General features: G+C 39.8%; 1 protein-coding gene across 2 annotated transcripts in view; it reads left to right on the top strand.

Moving 5' to 3' along the window:
• The window catches only part of USP46 (ubiquitin specific peptidase 46), a 60,813-nt gene that overhangs the window by 31,547 nt on the left and 10,138 nt on the right, over positions 1-19,128 (top strand). For both annotated transcript variants that reach the window (XM_081046209.1, XM_081046208.1), the window contains 2 exons: positions 8,416-8,492; positions 16,923-17,006. In XM_081046209.1, the coding sequence (XP_080902335.1) occupies positions 8,416-8,492; positions 16,923-17,006 (161 nt within the window). The remainder of the gene's footprint in view (positions 1-8,415; positions 8,493-16,922; positions 17,007-19,128) is intronic.

The following is a 19,128-nucleotide window of genomic DNA, read 5'->3' as shown; positions in this document are numbered from 1 at the left end:
ACAGTTTGCTCTCGAGACTACAATAGCCATCCTTGACCTAGTTCATTTTTTACCACTCTCCCAAGAATGCTGCAACCTTAGAATACTTTATCTCTTCCTTCTTTTGTGTTGCTTTGTGGTAAAACTCATGAATGTCAACATTTCATGTGCTTTAATTCATTGCAGGTTTTCATTCTTTTTGATAATTTATTTTTAGAATAACTTTATGTACTTGAACCATCAAAGTTATGTTGTAAACATTATCATTGATAGTCTTTTTTTTTATTTCTGTCTTCTAGTAAGGGAATATTCCTTGGCGTCACCCTCACCTTACCTCCTCTATTTATCCTATTACCCAGTCATTTCTGTCGTGTCTTCCTAATCCTCTCCTCCTCTTGTCCCCACGGTTCCCACCCCAGGTCAGGCCACCCATCAGCTCTTGACCGGCAGTCTCAACTAAACTACTAGAGTAACTTACTACTGGATATTCTGCTTTTCCTGTTGCCCTCCTTTATATTATTCCCCAGCCAAAAATATAGTCGTGGCCTCCAATTTTTTTCTTTTCTTTGGTTTATATGTTTTGATATATCTGGTTTTTGAAATTTTGTTAGAACTGGCCACCGATCTTTGCATCCCTGAAACATGAAGCTCAGACTGGCTAGTTTTTTATCTTTATATGAATGAATCGTACAATTTGTATTCTTTTGTGTCCCTTTTTTTTTTTTTTTTTGCTCAATATCTGTTGTGAAATTAATTTGTATGGTTCCATGATGCTTTAGCTCATTTATTTTCATTACTATATAGTATTCCATTGCATAAATATACCACAACACACTAATCCAGTTTACTTTAGATGGATATTTGGTTGTTTCCAGTTTGGGGCAACTATGAAGAGTGCTGCTATGAGCATTCTAATACTTATAATCTAATGTGTACAAATCCAGTTTCTTTAGGATATATACAGAGAAGTAGATTTGTTAGGTTATATGGTGTGCTTATCGTTAACCTTATCAGAAAATACCAATTTCTCCAAGTGGTAGCACCAATTTACACACCCAGTGTATTAAGCATTCTCATTTCTCCACATCCTTTCAATACCCCCTACTCTTAGACGTCTTCATTTTGGGTAATATAGTGGCTGTGTAGGTGAATATTCTTTTATTCAATGAATGTGTCCCCCCCACCATCTGCTATGTAAAGGTGCAGGCACTGAGGATACAGTGAGAACCATGCCTTTCTGGAACTTTCAGGATGGAAGACAGACATTAATAACAAAATGAATAATTAGGTAAGTAACTACGATTGCAAAATGCTGAGAAGACGTACAGAGTACTTTGAGCTTATGGTACAGGAACCAGAACAACGGGGCCCCACATTTCTACATTTGTAGCGAAGAAACCTGTAGCATACTGTGTAGGTGGTCTAATCCTTTTGGTTATGTTTAAAATAAACAGGTTACTAAATCCATCTTTCAGTAATGTGTGTGGATTTTCAAGAAGGCTCAGATGAGAGGCTCAATCATATTTGTAGTTTCATTTTTGTCTATGAACAGGTCAGTTGATCCTAACAAATGCACATATTGCGTCCCAAATATTTGTATTGAAAAAGCTATTACCGAGCCTGTTATTTCCTGCAGGGTTATGAGAAGCCTGAGCCCAAAGATTTCTCCAAAAAATTTGGATGGTACCGTAGAATTTGTGGTAATGGGATTCCAACCATTTTATACTTGGTTTGTGGAAATGAATGAGTGTTGGGTATATGTCTTTCTGGAAGATGGGACAATCTGAAAAACCTACATTTATTCTCCCTGAAATGATTACTAGATGATTTGAGACAAGAGTGTTTTTTTCCTTGGAGTAACGTGGATAATCACTTCCATTTTCTTAGATCCTTTAACTGAACAGGATCCTAGGAGTTAATCTAATCCTTTCTCTACCCGTGCCCGAGTCCCTTCTAGGAAGTCATAGCCAGTTGGTCACCAGCATCTGCTGGACCCTGTCCAGAGACCGGGAACTCAATCTCCTGAAGAGATGCATTCCATTTTTAGAAAGCTCCAATTGTTAGAAAGCCCTCTCCACTTTCTAAGAAAATGCTTAACCTGCAGGCTTTTTTGTCGTCGTCGTTACTGTAAAATGTTGAGGATTTAGTGTAAAAAAAGAACTTGCATCTAGCATTCAAGTTTTCTTTCATGGGATGAGGAGCACGGCCCTTTGCGGAACGTCATCTGCCCAGGACAGGCCGCCACTAGCCGGTGCTTCAGTCAGAACTGCCAAGACCCACATTCATGAAATCTCACCATGGGATTAAGCTGCACCAGATCCTGAGCAGCAGATTAGCCCTTGGGGGGGGTGGGGGGGCGGTGAGGAGGGGAGCCTTGCCATTGTAGGGGCTAGTTCTTACAGTTGTGGAAAACTCCTTGTACCAGCCTTCATGCTTTCAGAAAACATATGTTTTTTTCTTGGGTCTCACCCTTTATAAATGTTGCTTGTGATTGCAGTGCAAATGTCAGCTGGGGGATTTATGGAGACAGTTTCATTCTGCAGTAGACCTGGAGAGACTATTTTAAGGGGGGTAATTCAGTGCTGACTCTCAGATAACCTTGAGCAAGGCACTTCAGAATTGAGGTGTGGGGATTTTACAGAGTAGCCTTAGAGCTCCCTTGGTGGTTTTTTGTTTGGTTCATAAGATTTGCGGAGCCAGTTGGAGCTTAATTTTGTTGTTAGGAGCTTAATTTTGTTGTTAATTTTCCCCCTTTCCATTTAAACAGTTTTTGCTCTGCAAACCAGTGGTTTTCAGTGCTTCTCAGTAGCTTTAAGATAGATTTCTCCCTGTTACTGGAGTCAAAGGTTGTCTAAAGAACTGTTTTATTAAGTACCAGTGGTATGGCTCCTTCTTGCTTTGTTTGCAGAGGTTAAAGTTGACCTAATAGAGTTCCTGAGCCCTTCACAAAGAGGAATGGGGATGGGTGGTGTGGCCAGGTGTGACTGCACACTCAGCTGAGGTTCTGTGACCTTGGCATTCAGGTGGGCTGCAGTTGCCACTTGACTTAACCCCACCATTTGGGCACCGCTCTAAGCCAGCACATTTTCAGTTTCTGGCTGAACGGCTTGGAGCTCCTGCCTGGTCACCTTTTCTAAGCCCAGGAAAGAAGCGTCTGGATTTAGAAGCACATTTGAATATGATTTTAATGACTCAAGAACTTAGCAAATTCATGATTTATATGTATGCCTATAAATTTGTTCTATTAATTGATTTGTAATTATTACTTTAAGAAGAGCGAGTAGGGTCTCGTACCCTTCTTCAACTAGAGTTTTCAGGGAACTCTATGCCCAGAATTGGGAGAGACTAAAGAAGAACAAGATGTAGCCCATATTTGCTGAGAGTATTGGAGCCTTAGTGATATATATGTTTCCTTGGAGACAAGCTGTATTTTCACTTAGACCAGAATGAGATTCTTGTGTGTGGGAAGAAAATGGTTTTATTTTCTGGCAGCTTTTTGGGAAAAGAGAAAGGAAAAAATAAAATTGCTTAATCACTCATTGCTTTTGACTAAGTCAATCTGGGGCAGGGAGAGAGAAAAAGTACAAATAGAAGGGTTTAGTGCCATGTTTTGATATCTCCAGCAAGGTTGATCCACCTGAGCATGCTTTTTCACACTCTTAATTCTGGAACAGTCTGCATTGGGAGTTGAGAAAGTTACAGTAACTTTATTCAGTTAATTATATTTGTACCCTTTCCTCCTCTCCTTGAAACAGCTAAGCAGACAGAGGAAGATTTGCATCAAATAGGAGACAATGTTTCTTTGTTTTTGCTCCCTTCAAGTTACAAGAGCTTTAATAGAACCTGATCCTTGGTATTTAAATTACGGATCATTTCTGTTGGCTATCATCCTCCCCCAACCTAAAGGCCATTTAGGTTTAAAAACAAGTTTTGCTAATTAAAAAGTATAATACCTATGGATAATTTAAAAAAATACACACAGGAATGTATAAAAACCAAACCAGTCATAATTCTGCCACCCAGATGTATCTGGCATTTAGATATTTTTCTGCTTGTTCAGTCTTTTATTCTGTTATTTATTCATTCATTTACTAAATATTTAATGGGTACCTAACATGCTGAAAGTTATTTTATATCCTAAGGATAGAGCAGTTAGAATAAACAGAAAAATTGTTCCTGCTCTATTGTTTATTAATATACACATTTAAGCTATCAATTTTCCCCTAAGCACTGCTTTAGCTGCAGCCCACAAATTTTGATAATGTGTTCTTATTAACTTCAAAATATTTTAAAATTTTTTCTTGTGATTTTTTTCTTTGATCCATGCATTACTTAGAAGTATGCTGCTTAATTTTCAAATATTTATTTTCCTAGATATCTTAATGTTACTGATTTAGCATTTAACTCCATTGTGGTTAGGAAATATATTCTGTATGATTTCAGTCCTTTTAAATTTATTGTGACATATTTTATATCCTAACACATTGTCTATCCTGGTAAATATACTTGAAAACAGTCTCTCAACATTGGAGCTATTAACACTTAGGATTAGATAATTCTTTGTTGTGGGGTGCTGTCCAGTGCATTTTAGGTTGTTTAGCAGCATCTCTGGCTTCTACCTGCTAGACGTCACAACAAAAGTGTCTCCAAATATTGCCCTGGAAGACTTAAGTTTCCCTTGCTGAAAACCTTGTTGAAAAGAATGTATATTTTGCAGTTGTTGTGTGTAGTATTCTACAATTATCAGTACGTCATGGTGGTTGATAGAGTTATTCAGATCTTTGATGTTTTTCTGGATTCCCCTCCCCCCCAGTTTTTCTATCAGTTGCTGAAAAAGGAGTGTTAAAATATCTATTACTGTGGGATTATCTTATTTCTCCCTCTAATTCTGCCGGTTTTTGCTTCATGTATTTTTTTTTTTTACTTTAAAAGAAACTTTGTTAAGATATAATTTATATACCATAAAATTCATGCATTAGTGAGTTTTAAAAATTAACTTACTGAGTTGTACAATGATCATCACAGTCCCGTTTTAAAACCTTTCCATCACACCAATGAGGTCCCTTGTATCTGACAGTTAATCTCTGTTGCAAGCCCCTGGCCACCACTAAGTTACTTTCTGCCTTTAGTAGATACTTGCCTTTTCTGGACATTTCATATAAATAGAATCATGCAATATTGTGTCTGATTTCTTTTACTTACATACCGTTTTGGGGGTTCATTTGTGTTATAGCATGTAAGTTCATTCCTTTTTAATGGTGAATTGTGTTCCAGCTTCATGTATTTTTTAAGACTCTGTTAGGAAGGTCTTCCATATTTTTTGTTTTTCTAGTAAATTGATTCAATTATTAGGAAACCCCTTTTTTATTTCTCACAATAATTTTGTCTAAAACCTATTTTATCTGATATTAATTATAGCCCACTACATATTTATGTTGACTCGTTGCATAGTATATCTTTTCCACCCATTTATTTTCAACTTATCTGTGTCTTTATAGTATTTAAAGTTTAGCGCTAGTGGACATCATATAGCTGGTCTTGCTTTTTTAAACACATCCATTCTGCAGTTTGTCTTTTTTCCCCCCCGGCCTTTATTGGGGAACAGTGTGTACTTCCAGGACCTTTTCCAAGTCAAGTTGTTGTCCTTTCAGTCTTAGTTGTGGAGGGTGCCGCTCAGCTCCAGGTCCAGTTGCCATTGTTAGTTGCAGGGGGTGCAGCCCACCATCCCCTGAGGGAGTTGAGGGGTTGAACCAGCAACCTTGTGGTTGAGAGCCCACTCTCCAACCAACTGAGCCATTCGGGAGCTCAGCGTCAGCTCAGCTCAAGGTGCTGTGTTCAATCTTATTTGCAGGGGCTTAGTTAGTTGCAGTGGGCAGAGACCACCATCCCTTGAGGGAGTTGAGGACTCCAACCAGCAAGCTTGTGGTTGAGAACCCACTGGCCCATGTGGGAATCGAACCGACAGCCTTTAGCGTTAGGAGCACGGAGCTCCAACCACCTGAGCCACCAGGCTGGCCCCCAGTTTCTGTCTTTTACTTGAAATGTTTATTCCATTAATGTTTAATGTAATTATTGATATGGTTGGGTTTGGGGCTCCCATTTTATTATTTGTTTTTTATTTTCCCCTCTGTTTTTTGTTCCTCTGCTCCTCCTTCTCTGCCTTTTTAAGAAAGATATTATTCGAATATATCTCGTTTTTTAATGGTTCTAGAGATTATAATCTTCACTTTTCACAGTGTACTTGCAGTTAATAATACTATTTCACATGAAACATAGAGAGCTTATAACTGTCTAGGTGCATATTACTTCTGCCCCTCTACCCTACCGTGTCCTTTATGTTACAGCTATAATCACATTTACATATATTGTAAACCCCACAGAGTAATGTTATAATTACCATTCTTGATGCTTTTCAGTCTTTCTTGAGGATTTGGATTTCTATCTAGTATCATTTCACTTTTGCTTGAAGAACTTCCTTTATCCTTTTTTGTAAATTCAGTTCTGTTAATGAATTCTCTTCATTTTGCCTTCATTCTTGAAGGATATACTTATGGTATATAAGAATTCTGCATTGGTAGTTTTTTCTTTTATCACATTAAAGGTGTTATTCCATTGTCTTCTGGCCTCCATAATTTTTTAAATTAATTTTTTAAAATTAAAGTTTATTGGGGTGACAATTGTTGTTAGTAAAGTTACTTAGATTTCAGGTGTACAATTCTGTATTACATCATCTATAAATCCCATTGTGTGTTCACCACCCAGAGTCAGTTCTCCTTCCATCACCATATAGTGGATCCCCTTTCCCGTCATCTACCACCCCCAACCCCCCTTACCCTCTGGTAACCACTAAACTGTTGTCTGTGTCTATGAGTTTTTGTTTCTTCATTTGTTTGTCTTCTTTTCTTTTCCAGTTTTATATACCACATATCAGTGAAATCATGGTTCTCGACTTCTTCTGTCTGCTCCATAGGTCTCTTGAATTCTTCCTGGGACAGTGGGCTAGACTGGGCCGGTTCTTCTCATGGTCATGACAGAAGGCAAGAGAGTAATTTCATAAGTGCTTGTTCAAGCTCCTGTTTATAACTTGTCTTATAACATTCCACTGCCGAAAGCGAGTCACTTGGCCCAACTCAGAATCACGAGTGGGGAAACATAGCTCTTGATGAGAGGATCTGTAAAGTCGTGTCAAAGAAGCTAATACAGCCAGTGGTAAAGATTTGGGGACTTCCATGCATTCTACCATAGCAGTAATAAGTGCCTTAAAAAAAAATTAAAGTAGGATGATAGTGATAAGGGGGAGTGTGTGTATGTGTGTGTGTGTAAATATATATAGGCCTTTTTTAATACAAAATAGGAATCAATTTTTATGTAATTGTATAGCCTATTTTTTCATTTAATATCATACCATAGTATAGTAAACTGTTCCCAACTTTTTGACCATTTTAGGCCATGTAAAATTTTCTACCCCTCCCTAATTTGTTGAGTGCGTACTTCTTAAATCACTTGTCCTGTATTATCTTGTATCATCTTTAAAACAGCCTTATAAAATAGATACTCCGACTGTCCTCACTTTACAGATGAGGAAACTGAGGTACAGAGAGGCTAAGTGGCCTTAAGTCCTACATTTTATAAAGGGCAGTGATAGGATGGAGCTGGGCAATCTGTCACAACATTCTGGTGTATACTTATAAAAGTATAAGTTTTATATCTGAATAATTCTTTAGATAATTTCTTAGCAGTGGAGTATTGGTTCATAGGGTAATTGTCACACTTAAAGGAGTATTATTTTCATTTTGCTGCCAATTGACCGAGCACTTCAAAGTTGTTGCTGGAATGGTTTATCACTCCCACTTTAAGTCAGTAAAATGATAGGCTTGCTGGTAAACGGCTGGAATGGAAACCCGTACAGGGTGAGTTTCAATACATCAGAGACCCAGAATTGGTTTGGGGGGAGCTGTGGAGGGCTGAGAAATAGCCAGGGCCAGTGAACCAGCTTGGCTAAGAGTAGTCCATAGTCTGGTGGGGCTGTGTGAGCCACGGCTCCAAGCCAGCTCCAGGTCCAAATGTTATTACAGACAGCACAGAGTTCTGCAAATGATGACAGCTTCTTGGACCAGAGGACAGTTGCGTGTGTAACTAGTGTGACTCTAGCTGTGTGTAACTAGTGTGACTCTAGCCTATATAGCCCGTTAGGCACCTCACGCCTTATGCAGTTATAATGACAAGGCTCAGGAGAGAGGGGCTGATTTCAAGGCAATTTGGGATTTTCTGTAGATTGGGTTTTTTTCAGGGTAACTCTGATTGCCATTGAGTATACAAAGCCACACACGACTTTTACTGCAGTTATTGTTTTTGGTTACTTTAAGTGTTCACAAGGTACTATGTCTGTTTATTTTGTGCTTTACACTTTTTTTTTTTTTTTTTTTTTTGCTTCAGGTTAGTAGCAAAGATGAAGATTTTCTTGACCTTTCTGTCGATGTGGAGCAGAATACATCTATTACCCACTGTCTAAGGTAACTTCTTGAACTCTGACTGTGGTCTGAGCTTTTGATCGAGCTAGTAAATAAGTGGGGAAAGATATCCTGTATTTCTTCAGGAGATAATCTTCCTTTCTGTTAAACCAATGTACTTCATGTGATCAAAAAATACGGCGAATGTTTAAATTAAAAAATTTATTACTATTAAAGACACATTGCCATTAATAACCCTCAAAATACTCCCCCTCGCTTTGAACACTCTTATCCCATCATTCTTGCCACTTTCTGAAGCAATTCTGGAAGTCCTCTTTCATGAGTTTCTTTAGTAGTTGCACTGTCGTGGCTGCCTTAATGTCCTGAATTGATTCAAAAAGTTTTCCTTTCACGGTTATTTTGACTTTGGGAAGAGGCAGAAGTCTCACAGTGCCAGATCTGGTGAATAAGGTGGATGAGGACACACCGTAATGTTTTTATTTGACAGAAATTGCTATGTACCAGAAGCGATGTGTGACACAGAATGTTGTCATGATGGAGGATGAAGTAAAGACACTCACGAAAGAGGACTTCCGGAACTGCTTCAGAAAGTGGCAAGAACGATGGGATAAGTGTGTTGGAAGCAAAGGGGAGTATTTTGAGGGGGATTAATGGCAATGCGTCTTGTACTGTAATAATTTTTTTTTGTTTGTTTAAACATTCACTGTATTTGTACCTCGAAATCCTATCTTCTATTTCTTATATTTCCGAGAGAGTAAAAATAAGTGTGTATGGTCTGGAGAAGAGTCTTGCTGAGAAGGGGATCAAGTGGAAGCCATTAGTCATTAAGTTTAAAAATAAGTTTTTAATCTTTAATACAGATATATTAAAGAGACTTTCATACCTCTCTCTCTCTCTCTCTCTCTCTCTCTCTCTCTCTCTCTCTCTCTCTCTCTCGCACGCGCGCACACACACACACAAAATCATATAAGTTAATAAATGCTGTAGATGCCTGCCATTACTTTCTTTTTCTAAGCTATCTAGTCTATCATTTTAACAATGCAGTTTGAGCTGAGAACCAATGAGGGAATTGCCTTATCCTCCGTCTTTCAACATTGTATGGAGATCATTCATGGGAAAAATTCCTCATTAGGGTTGAGTGGAGGTAAGAAGCCTGGAGTGTAAGAACAATACATGCCCAGGATAACTATAGATATTGCATATTGAAAATTTGTTCGAGGGGCGGCCAAATGGCTCAGTTGGTTAGAGCGTGAACTCTCAACAACAAAGTTGCCGGTTCAATTCCCGCATGGGATGGTGGGCTGCGCCCCCTGCAGCTAAGATTGAAAACAGCGACTGGGCTTGGAGCTAACTTGCACCCTCCACAACTAGATTGAAGGACAGTGACTTGGAGCTGATGGGCCCTGGAGAAACTGTTCCCCAATGTTCCCCAGTATTCTCCAATAAAATTAAAATAAGAAGAAAATATGCTTGAAGTTGAAGTTGATATAAAGACACGGTCCCCTTTTTCCTTTCTTCACTCCCTTCTTTTTCAACAAGAGGTTGTGAGTGCATATGATTAACTTGGCCTTGTTCTAGATGCTGGAGATAGAGTGAGCGTCAGATACGCTTACATTCTGGTGGAATCCACAGACAGTGATTGGTGCTTTGAAGGGAATTAAAACATCTAGAGAGTGCCTGGTAGTGGGGGTGCCAGTGTAGACTGAGTGGTCAGGCAGGCCTCCCCATTGCTTAGGGGATTGCAGTTCAGAGACAGTTTATAGTGTCATGGCAAAGCAGTGTTGATTTTTGTCAGTAAGAATGGGGTGACAGAATTGACCTCTCAGGAGTTCAGGTTACCAGGAACTTCCTAGAAGCAGTAGATTGAAGGGACTTGCTGTGGTGGTTGACTGTTAGAAAGTCAGCTTTCAGGGCAAAGCCACCAACTCCATCATAGAAGCACTTCTTGTTCATCTGGGAGTAATGTATTGTGTGAGCTGGGGGCTGATTGCTAACCCATTTCCCTGAACTCTGGCTCGCCCCCCTCTTTCCTCAACACTTGCTACTTTGATAGTTACCTCAGCACTTCCTGTTGGTTTGGCATTTCAGCTCTTGTCTCCAAAAGTCTTAGGTCCAGGTGTCTGGGACAAGTTTGTTATCTCTTTGTTTCGTAGGCCAAGGATGGGCTCTTTTTCTTCTGAATGGTTCTGTTTATATTAGGTTGGTGCCAAAGGACTTGCAACTTAAAAGGTTAAAAATAATTGTAAAAACCTCAGTTACTTTTGCACCAACCTAATAGTATTGGTTCCTAATCTTATAGTGAAAAGAAGCTAATTTTTTATTTCCCCAAAGTTTTATGATCACAGGGAGTAGAAACAGTTAAGGTTGTGCCAATGTTAGTCACAGATAAGGGAGTGGGAGGAAAGGTTTTACTTGCCCATTCCCCTTCTTTGAGAAGAGGGGTTAGGGAGAAGCGGGAGTTAAGGAGCTTGACTGCTTCCCTTCCCTGCTAAGAAATTTCTGGGCTGTTCAGAAGAGCAGATGCCAGTGGCTGTAGCTTTGAGACTGACCAGGTAAAGGGCTAACTGGTTAGTTAAAATTTCAACCTTTGGGGGACCCTTGCTATAAAGAAATGTAATCCAGGTTTATGTTTTCATTTTTTTCCTGGAGAAATTTATATATTGGCCATGCATACATGATGAAGGCAGGCTAACATTTGGAGATGTTAAAGCTGGGATGGGTGAGTACGAAATAGCCTTGGAATACCTTTTAAACAACATGAGATTGTCATGTGATTGGACTGTCCAGGCTCATATTCCTAAAGTGCCTGCCCCATTTTACACCATCCTTAAACTAGACGTTGACTCTGTCTTACCTGTACCTGCCTTCATGTACAAAGATGTAATCTAAAAATATGGTGAATGTTTAAATTTAAAAAATGTATTACAGTAAAAGACACATTGCCATTGACCCCCCTCAAAATACTCTCCCTCGCTTCGAACATACTTATCCCATCGTTCTTGCCACTTTCTGAAGCAGTTCTGGAAGTCCGCTTTCATGAGTGTCTTTTTTTTTATTTTTTATTTAAACTTGTAAAATTTATTTAAGTGTGTTTTTCCGGGACCCATCAGCTCCAAGTCAAGTAGTTGTTTCAGTCTAGTTGTAGAGGGCACAGCTCACAGTGGCCCATGTGGGGATCGAACCGGCAACCTTGTTGTTTGTTAAGAGCACTGCACTCTAACTAACTGAGATAACTGGCTGCCCCCATCATGAGTTGTGCTGTAGTGGCTGCCTTGACGGTCAGAATTGATTCAAAACGTTTACCTTTCATGGTCATTTTGACTTTGGGGAAGAGCCAGATGTCGCATGCATGGTGCCAGATCCGGTGAATAAGGTGGATGAGGACAAACTAATGTTTTTGACAGAAATTGCCATTCCAGAAGCGATGTGTGACACAAAGAGTGTTGTTATGATGGAGGAAAAAGACACAAAAGAGGACTTGTAGAACTGCTTCAGAAAGTGGCAAGAATAATGGGATATGTGTGTTCAAAGCGAGGGAGAGTGTTTTGAGGGATATTAATGGCACTGTGTCTTTTATTGTAATAAATTTTTTAAAATTTAAATATTCACCATATTTTTTGATCACACCTCATACACCTAAGATCTTACCTCTCCGACATAAAGGGAAGTCTGCCACATGTTGCCATTCATCATTGAGAGTTCTGTGATGGAGGTGGCAGCTTCCCAACCTCTTCCAAAAGGACATACAGGAGAAAGGCCCAGGGAATAAATGACGTCAGCTGATCCATCAGCCTCTCTGAGACAAAAGAGAAGGAATGGTTATGATCTTTTTTGGGCCCTTTCGTAGTTTAATTTTGTCTGCATTCTTGAGGGTTTGTTTTTAAAATTAGAATTATGAATTTTCTTCCTTAACATCATATCTTCATATCTCTTCTGCTGTGATATTTTCATCTTTCATTTGATGATGAAAAAGTTAAAAAAAATAAAGCTAAAATTGTGGGAATTAAATACAAGATTTCTGCTACCTCCTTCCAGAATGGTTTCAGTGATCTATTACAATGTGTTCAGTGAACTTTTGTCCTGAAGAATGCAGGATACAGGTCTAGAGAAGCCATTAAATCCATGTTGTCACTGAGCTATGATTCTGATATTTCAAATCTCGGTCCTGTGTCTTAGGCAAAGTGAGCCATCTATATCCTAGGAGGGTACTGAGAAAAGCTTTTTTTCTTTTTTTAAAAGTTCAGGGATGGCTTGGGGTAAAAATTTAAAATACGTGAAGTCTATCTGAATTATCCTTTGTGGCCTTTTTGGTATTTTTGTCTGCCATTTCAGAGCCTTAGTCCCTCCCTGTGTCTCCTTCACAGAAACTTAAACCTTTCACCTCAAAGTGCTTTGTATTCTGAAACCACGTTCTTCTTCCTCTGTCTTCCTCTCATTTAAATTCTCCTGGTGCTGGGGAGGTTAGCTAGGAATCAGGAGGAAAGTAGCTTTTAATTCTCCCAAAACTCTTATTTTAAAAATTAATTTGTGTTATTTTTAAAATTACCTTTCTACTTATTTTGAGAAACTACTTTTACATGCTAAGTTCATATACATCCCACCATACTTCATTGCCACACACTTACCTATTAGTTTCTCTATTTTTTCTGACGTTTTGGTGGTTGTTATGTGGTATTTTCTAATATTTGACACATACGTCTTTCTCAGAGATTTCTCTTTTTAATCTTCTTTAACATTCTAGTCATTGGTTCTCATACTTTGGAGTGTATCACAACACTTGGGGAGGTTGGTAAAAATCAAAGCCTAGGCTATAGTCAACTTCAGTGAGCCTGGGCCTCTATGTTTAATTAATTTTCTGGGTGATTTGGACACCAGTGTTTGAGAAGCACTGCTCTAGATATTTGCCACTCGACAGGTGCCCATGGACTAGCACCACTGACATCACCTGGGATTGCATTAGAACTTCAGCACCTCAGGTCCCTCCCCCAAATGAATGAATGAATCAGAATCTGCACTTGGACAAGATCTCCAGGAGACTTACATGTATTATATATTCACGTTTGCAGAGTGTTGGGAATAGTGGCTCTCAGCCCTGGCAGCACGCTGGAACAATCTGGGAAGCTTTAAGAACAAAAATGGGTTCTGCCTGGAGAGATTCTGATGTAATGGACGGTGGTGGTGGCAGTGGTGGGGACCGGGAATGGAGATTGAGATTGTTTTTAAAACTCTGCAGGTGAACAGCCAGGAGAACCACTGCTGTAGATTATAGAACAAAGATTCTTCCCAACTGGCGTGCCCTGGAAAATGGGTTACAGGTGTCTGTTGATCCCCTCAGCTTCTTGGAGGCTGTGCAGAGCCATAGGAACTGCCGTGTTGGTTTCCCCCGGCTCCCCCCATATAGTATCGTTTTCTCTGTGGGTCGTGACATGAAAATTATCGGGAAGCGTTGCTTGAGAATTTCTTTTCTAAATTTCTTTTTCAATTTTTGAACTTTGGGAAAAGTTAAGATTTTAATTTTTTTTAAAAAGTATCAAATACAGACATGATCTTGGGCATGATAGCTGTCTTTATAATATATAACCTTCCCATGAACATAGTCTTGCTTCATTTTTCAAGTTTTCGTGTACACATTTCCATAAGATTTTATACTTTCCTTTCTTTATAAAGTGTGCATTTCATATTAGATTTATTCCCAAAGTGTATTTTTAAGTAGTGCTTTATTGCCATTATGACTCTTTTTAAAGAAATACACAAAAAGTTTTGCGCTTTCTCTCTAACCTGTCCTTTATAACTTGTCCTGTTGGTAAGATGTCTCTACTCTCTCCTCCTCCTTTATCTTTCTCAACCTTTGTTGCCTGAGAAGTTTCCTCAACTTTTTTGTTCCAACGACTGTACAGCAGCAACTGAAAGACCTGATCTGCCTCAGAGTTTCCTGCTAGGGTTGTCCCATTTTCCTCACTTAGCCTCATCTTTTAATTCTCAACTCAGAGACACCCGGAAATCATTACCTTCTCTCTCGTGGCAATGAGTTTCCAGCCAGCTGGGGGTGGGCAGCTGGGGATGGGCAGGATGGGGGATATTTGTAAATCAGGTCTTTAAATTAGATACTAACTTCTGCTATATTTTTACATATCTGGGTCTACAAATACTTCAGAAAACTGTCTTTGAGAAATAAGAGTGAGTAGACAGTGTTTAATCCCTTCTTCACTGCTCTGCTTGCCTTGGTTATTCTGAGTCTTTGGCTGAATAGAGCTTTATCTGCGGTAGACGTTCCAAGGGTGTGAGTCTCCAACATCATTCATACTCACCTCCCCCACTTCCAGGCTCCCACCTCATTCCACTTCAATAAATCCTATGTAGGCCAAGAAAAAATTTCATATCAGTTACTCCACTGAAGAGTCAGCCCATATTCAGCTAAGTTTGAGTCTGTATTATGCATCAAGCACTTGAAATCTGAGGGTTGAGTTTAATTGCCTACAAATTGTTTCCTTGCCTTTTGATTCCCTCCCAATTCTTCCTCTATTGTGCTACCAGTAATGGTGTTTCTTAAAAGCTCTGTTTGATTATGCCTCTTCCTTGCTGGGGCCAGTTGGTGGGACTGCAGAGCCACTGGGTTCACTCCTGCTTCTAAGAAATGTACTGGGTGCCTTACCTCAATGCCTCTGTGCTGAGACATTCCCTCTGTTTGCAACCCTTGACTCTTATCCACTGGCACACTTTCCCTTTATGAGAACCTAAGTCAGGTATCATCCTTAGGGGAAACGTCCTGAATTACCCCAGTTCAAGTTCATTTCTCCTTTCCCTGGACTTTATACACATGCTTCTGTCTTCATTCAGCTAACATATGACTGAGTGTGCTGGTGCTTTGGACCTGTCCTCAGTGCTCGTGCTGTAGCCGTGATTGACACAGACGGGGTCACGGCCCACATAGAGGGGAGGCAAATAATAAATGAATAGGAGGGTGGTTTCAGATAGTGACACGTGCTCAGAAGAAAACAAGACAGCAATGGGGTGGGGCTGGGTGGATTTGGAGAGAGTAGACAGGGAAGTCTTCTCACAAGAGGTGATGTTTGCACTGATATCTGAATGAGTGAAGCCAGCATGGAAGCATCTGGAAAGGAGCTGTCAGTGTAGAGAAAACAGCACCTGCAAATGTCCTGAGGCAGGGAGAGCTGGCACTTGACCTACAGGAGAAGGCTGGCCTGTGTGGCTGGAGCAGACTGAAGGAGGTGGGGGTGGAGCAGGAAAAGAGGTCAGAAGAGCCATTAGGAGCTTGAGGATGGCTGGCCTGTCTGCGATGGCCAGGAATTTGGGTTTTATTCCTAAGTACACTGAGGAACTGCTGGAGGGTTTTAGGTAAGGGAATCAATCGTATGAAATGGTTTATGTTTAACCTGCATGAGCACTAAATGTTGTCAGTGGTTCACTTGCATGTGTCTCTGATAGACTGTGAGCTGTGTGAGGGCAGGTGCTTCTGAATCCCCAGCACCTGCTCTAGAGTACTGTCAGTGAACATTCGGGGATTTAATGAATGAACAATCTATGCTTTGATAAGCTCTGTTTAAGTAGTTGAGTCTTTCACACCATGTAAATAATAAATAACATTTTCGATTTAATAAAATGTGATCATTCTAGTACTGGGACACTCCCTATGAATACGGAGATGTCACAGACTTTTTCAAGGTATTATTATATTCTAGGGTATTACATTCTGGATGCCCTTTTCAGCCTTTGAAACAGTACCACAGGAATGTTAAGTAGAATCTCGATGACCAGAAGAGAATGAAAAACCATGACATTTAAAAAATGAAAATTATAAGTAGTACAATAAAACCTCATGACAAGGGGAATACAGATATAACATCACAATGACATTTTTTTCTCAAAAGGAGGTAGGGTTACGTTCTTATTATCTGGGGTGTGGGAAGGTGGGTAGCAGGGGGTTGGTAGAAAGCGGTCATCTGATTATTTAGGACTTTCTTAGTCAATATAAGAAGAGTTGTGTACGGTTTAAATTTCATTATCTTTACTTATGAGCTTTTGAAAAATATAGACCACCTGAGACATACTGTTTTTCATTAACTGCACAATTATGTCACCTTCCATTTTATGTGATTGACTTTTTTGGATTCAACTTTATGGTGGACTTTTACTCTAGTTAGTATTATTCAATTAAAATTTGTATCTTCAATTTACAGGCCCTGAGCTTTTTCTGAATCATTTGGAAATATCTATCTGTGTGTCCCATTAAATAAAGCTATACTTGAAAATATCTCACGGTGAAATCATAACCCAGTCCAGTAGACGTGCTCTAATGGCATCATAGCACCTACTCATAAGTAGGATCTTTTCTCATTACTTCTTTAGCCACATTTACTTAAAAGTCAGCCTTCAGGTAATAAAGGGTTTAAAACATGGCTTACCAAATACAGTTTGGACTTCTTTTTAATTTGTAAATATTTTTCTCTGCAGAGACTTCAGCAACACAGAAACACTGTGTAGTGAACAGAAATATTATTGTGAAACATGCTGCAGCAAACAGGAGGCCCAGAAAAGGTGTGTAAAGGATTTCGCTCAAGGGGTGGCTTTGTATCGTGAGAAGGAACCAGACTGTGGAATCCGACAAGTCTGATTTTGAATCCCATTTCCATGGGCTCACAGCCAAGTAGCTTTGGAGAAGTCAGTTAGCTTCCTTACTAGTAAAAAACCAGGCTAAGAATGCTGACCTTCGAGAGTCGTCCATTATTCTGATTGCTCATTTGTTCATTCAACAAATACTTCTTGAGTGCTACTAATATGTGCCAGATACAATGCTGGGTAAACAAGTGGTGATCAAATATAATCACTATCCTTTTGGGGTTAAAGGCAAATTATAGAAAGGACTTAGCATAGTACGTAACACATAGTAGTCACATAATAACATTGAGTATTGCCTAAATATTGGAACCTTTTATTTAGAAGATATAAGAGGTTTAAATAATTATTTAATAAGGAATCATGAAATCAATGACACATCAGTTATATGGACAGGTGATAATAAAGTTATCACATTCTGAATTGATGTAGGACCCAATGTTGCCCATCCTTTTATTAGCACCAACCAGCCAGTTACAGCTCTTGGACAATCTGAGATAACCAGTGATTCCCTGTTATTTTGCCCCAGAAGCCAAGAGACTTGACATTTTAATTAACCTGTGAAGCCTTAGTGTGAGTTAAATTTACCCTGTCCATGCTTGTGGAATATTCAAGGTAACTCAGATGCTTATTACTGCCGTCCAAACCCTCAGGGGTCTAGAGCTGAGGTTGAAATAATTTCTATGCCCAGCCTCCCAGCCCTTCTCCCCCAGATGTGAACATCTGTCTTTGCTGCATCAGAACTTGCAAAAGGTTAGTCATTCTGGCAGGTGGAGTGGACGTGGTAGGTAGTTATCTCCCATTAGTGGTCAGGGGACCACTGTTTCCATCCGTATATTCTAAGCCAGCCTAAGGGTAGCCCAGGTCCTCTTAGTGGCATGAAGGTGTTTCTGTTCAGCTTTGGAGGTTATGCATTAAAATATCAGGTGTTCCTATAAAATTGGGGTTTTCCACAGTTCATATGTTTCTGCTGATGTTTTTTTTTTTGCTTATTTTTATGAACAGGGTTTTTACCTCATTAGATTCCTGAATAATAATCTCTTAAAATTTTCCCTTTTCAAATAATATGCATTGAAAACGTGCACAGGCCAAGCATCATTTGCATTAATTCGGGATATTCACAGAACAGGGGGCCTGGAACGTGACCGGAATCTCCTCTATTCTAACCAAGTGAACTACATTACCCTATTGTCTTTGTGACTTTTTACCAAGGAATACTAATGGTCATCTAGTGAAAAAAGCTGTCTGTGTTTATGTAGGTTTGCAGAATGCTGATTCATACAAAGAGAGCAGTTCCTTTACTGCGGGTTTCTCCAAACCTTCAATATGGTAAAGTACAGGGAGGAGCTTCAAAATAGAAAGTAGTAGTGTCCAAACTTGGTCGCAGAAACCCTACATCTATTAATGTGTCCAGTGCTCTCATGAGCCCAGTTTGGGAAAGATAGCCCTAAGCCCACCCTTGCATTTTACGAATGAGGAAACTGAGAGCCAGAGAAGGGAAATGACTTGCCCAAGAGCACAGAGTAAGGAGTGACAAGGAACCTAGTGTGCTTGGTTTCCTGATGCCAGCAGCTGGGCAGTGTCTGAACATCCCCAGCGGTCCTCAGAACCTGAAGTGCAGACCGCTCCCTTCTGCTTGGCCACTCCCCAACTTCCTTTTCTCAAACGCTGTCACCCCTCCTCTCCATTTTCTCAGGGTGGGATGTGCAGGGGTGATTGCCCGAATATTGTTCCTCCCTGGGAGGCAGAGGGCAGTGACAGCAATTGCATATTACATTTTTATTGGTACAGAAATTTGAGATTGTCTCCTTTGACCAGAGACCCACTGTTACGTTTTTCTCTTGCTGACTCTGCTCCACGTAGCGGAGGATGCAGGATGGATAAGGCAGCTCTACATGAGTAAGCATACTTTCATTCTCGTGAGTGGTTTGGTTATTTGCTGGTCTGAGGTTGGTTAGACCCTTTCTGCTCTCCATTTGCACAGGCAGCAGTGAATTCTAGTCCCCTAGCAGGTGTTAGGTACAACTGATTTTCTATTTCATGG

The sequence above is a fragment of the Rhinolophus hipposideros genome (genome assembly GCF_964194185.1).
Source record: "Rhinolophus hipposideros genome assembly, chromosome: 1".
Classification (NCBI taxonomy): Eukaryota; Metazoa; Chordata; class Mammalia; order Chiroptera; family Rhinolophidae; genus Rhinolophus; species Rhinolophus hipposideros.
This window is presented reverse-complemented; position numbering and strand designations above follow the sequence as displayed.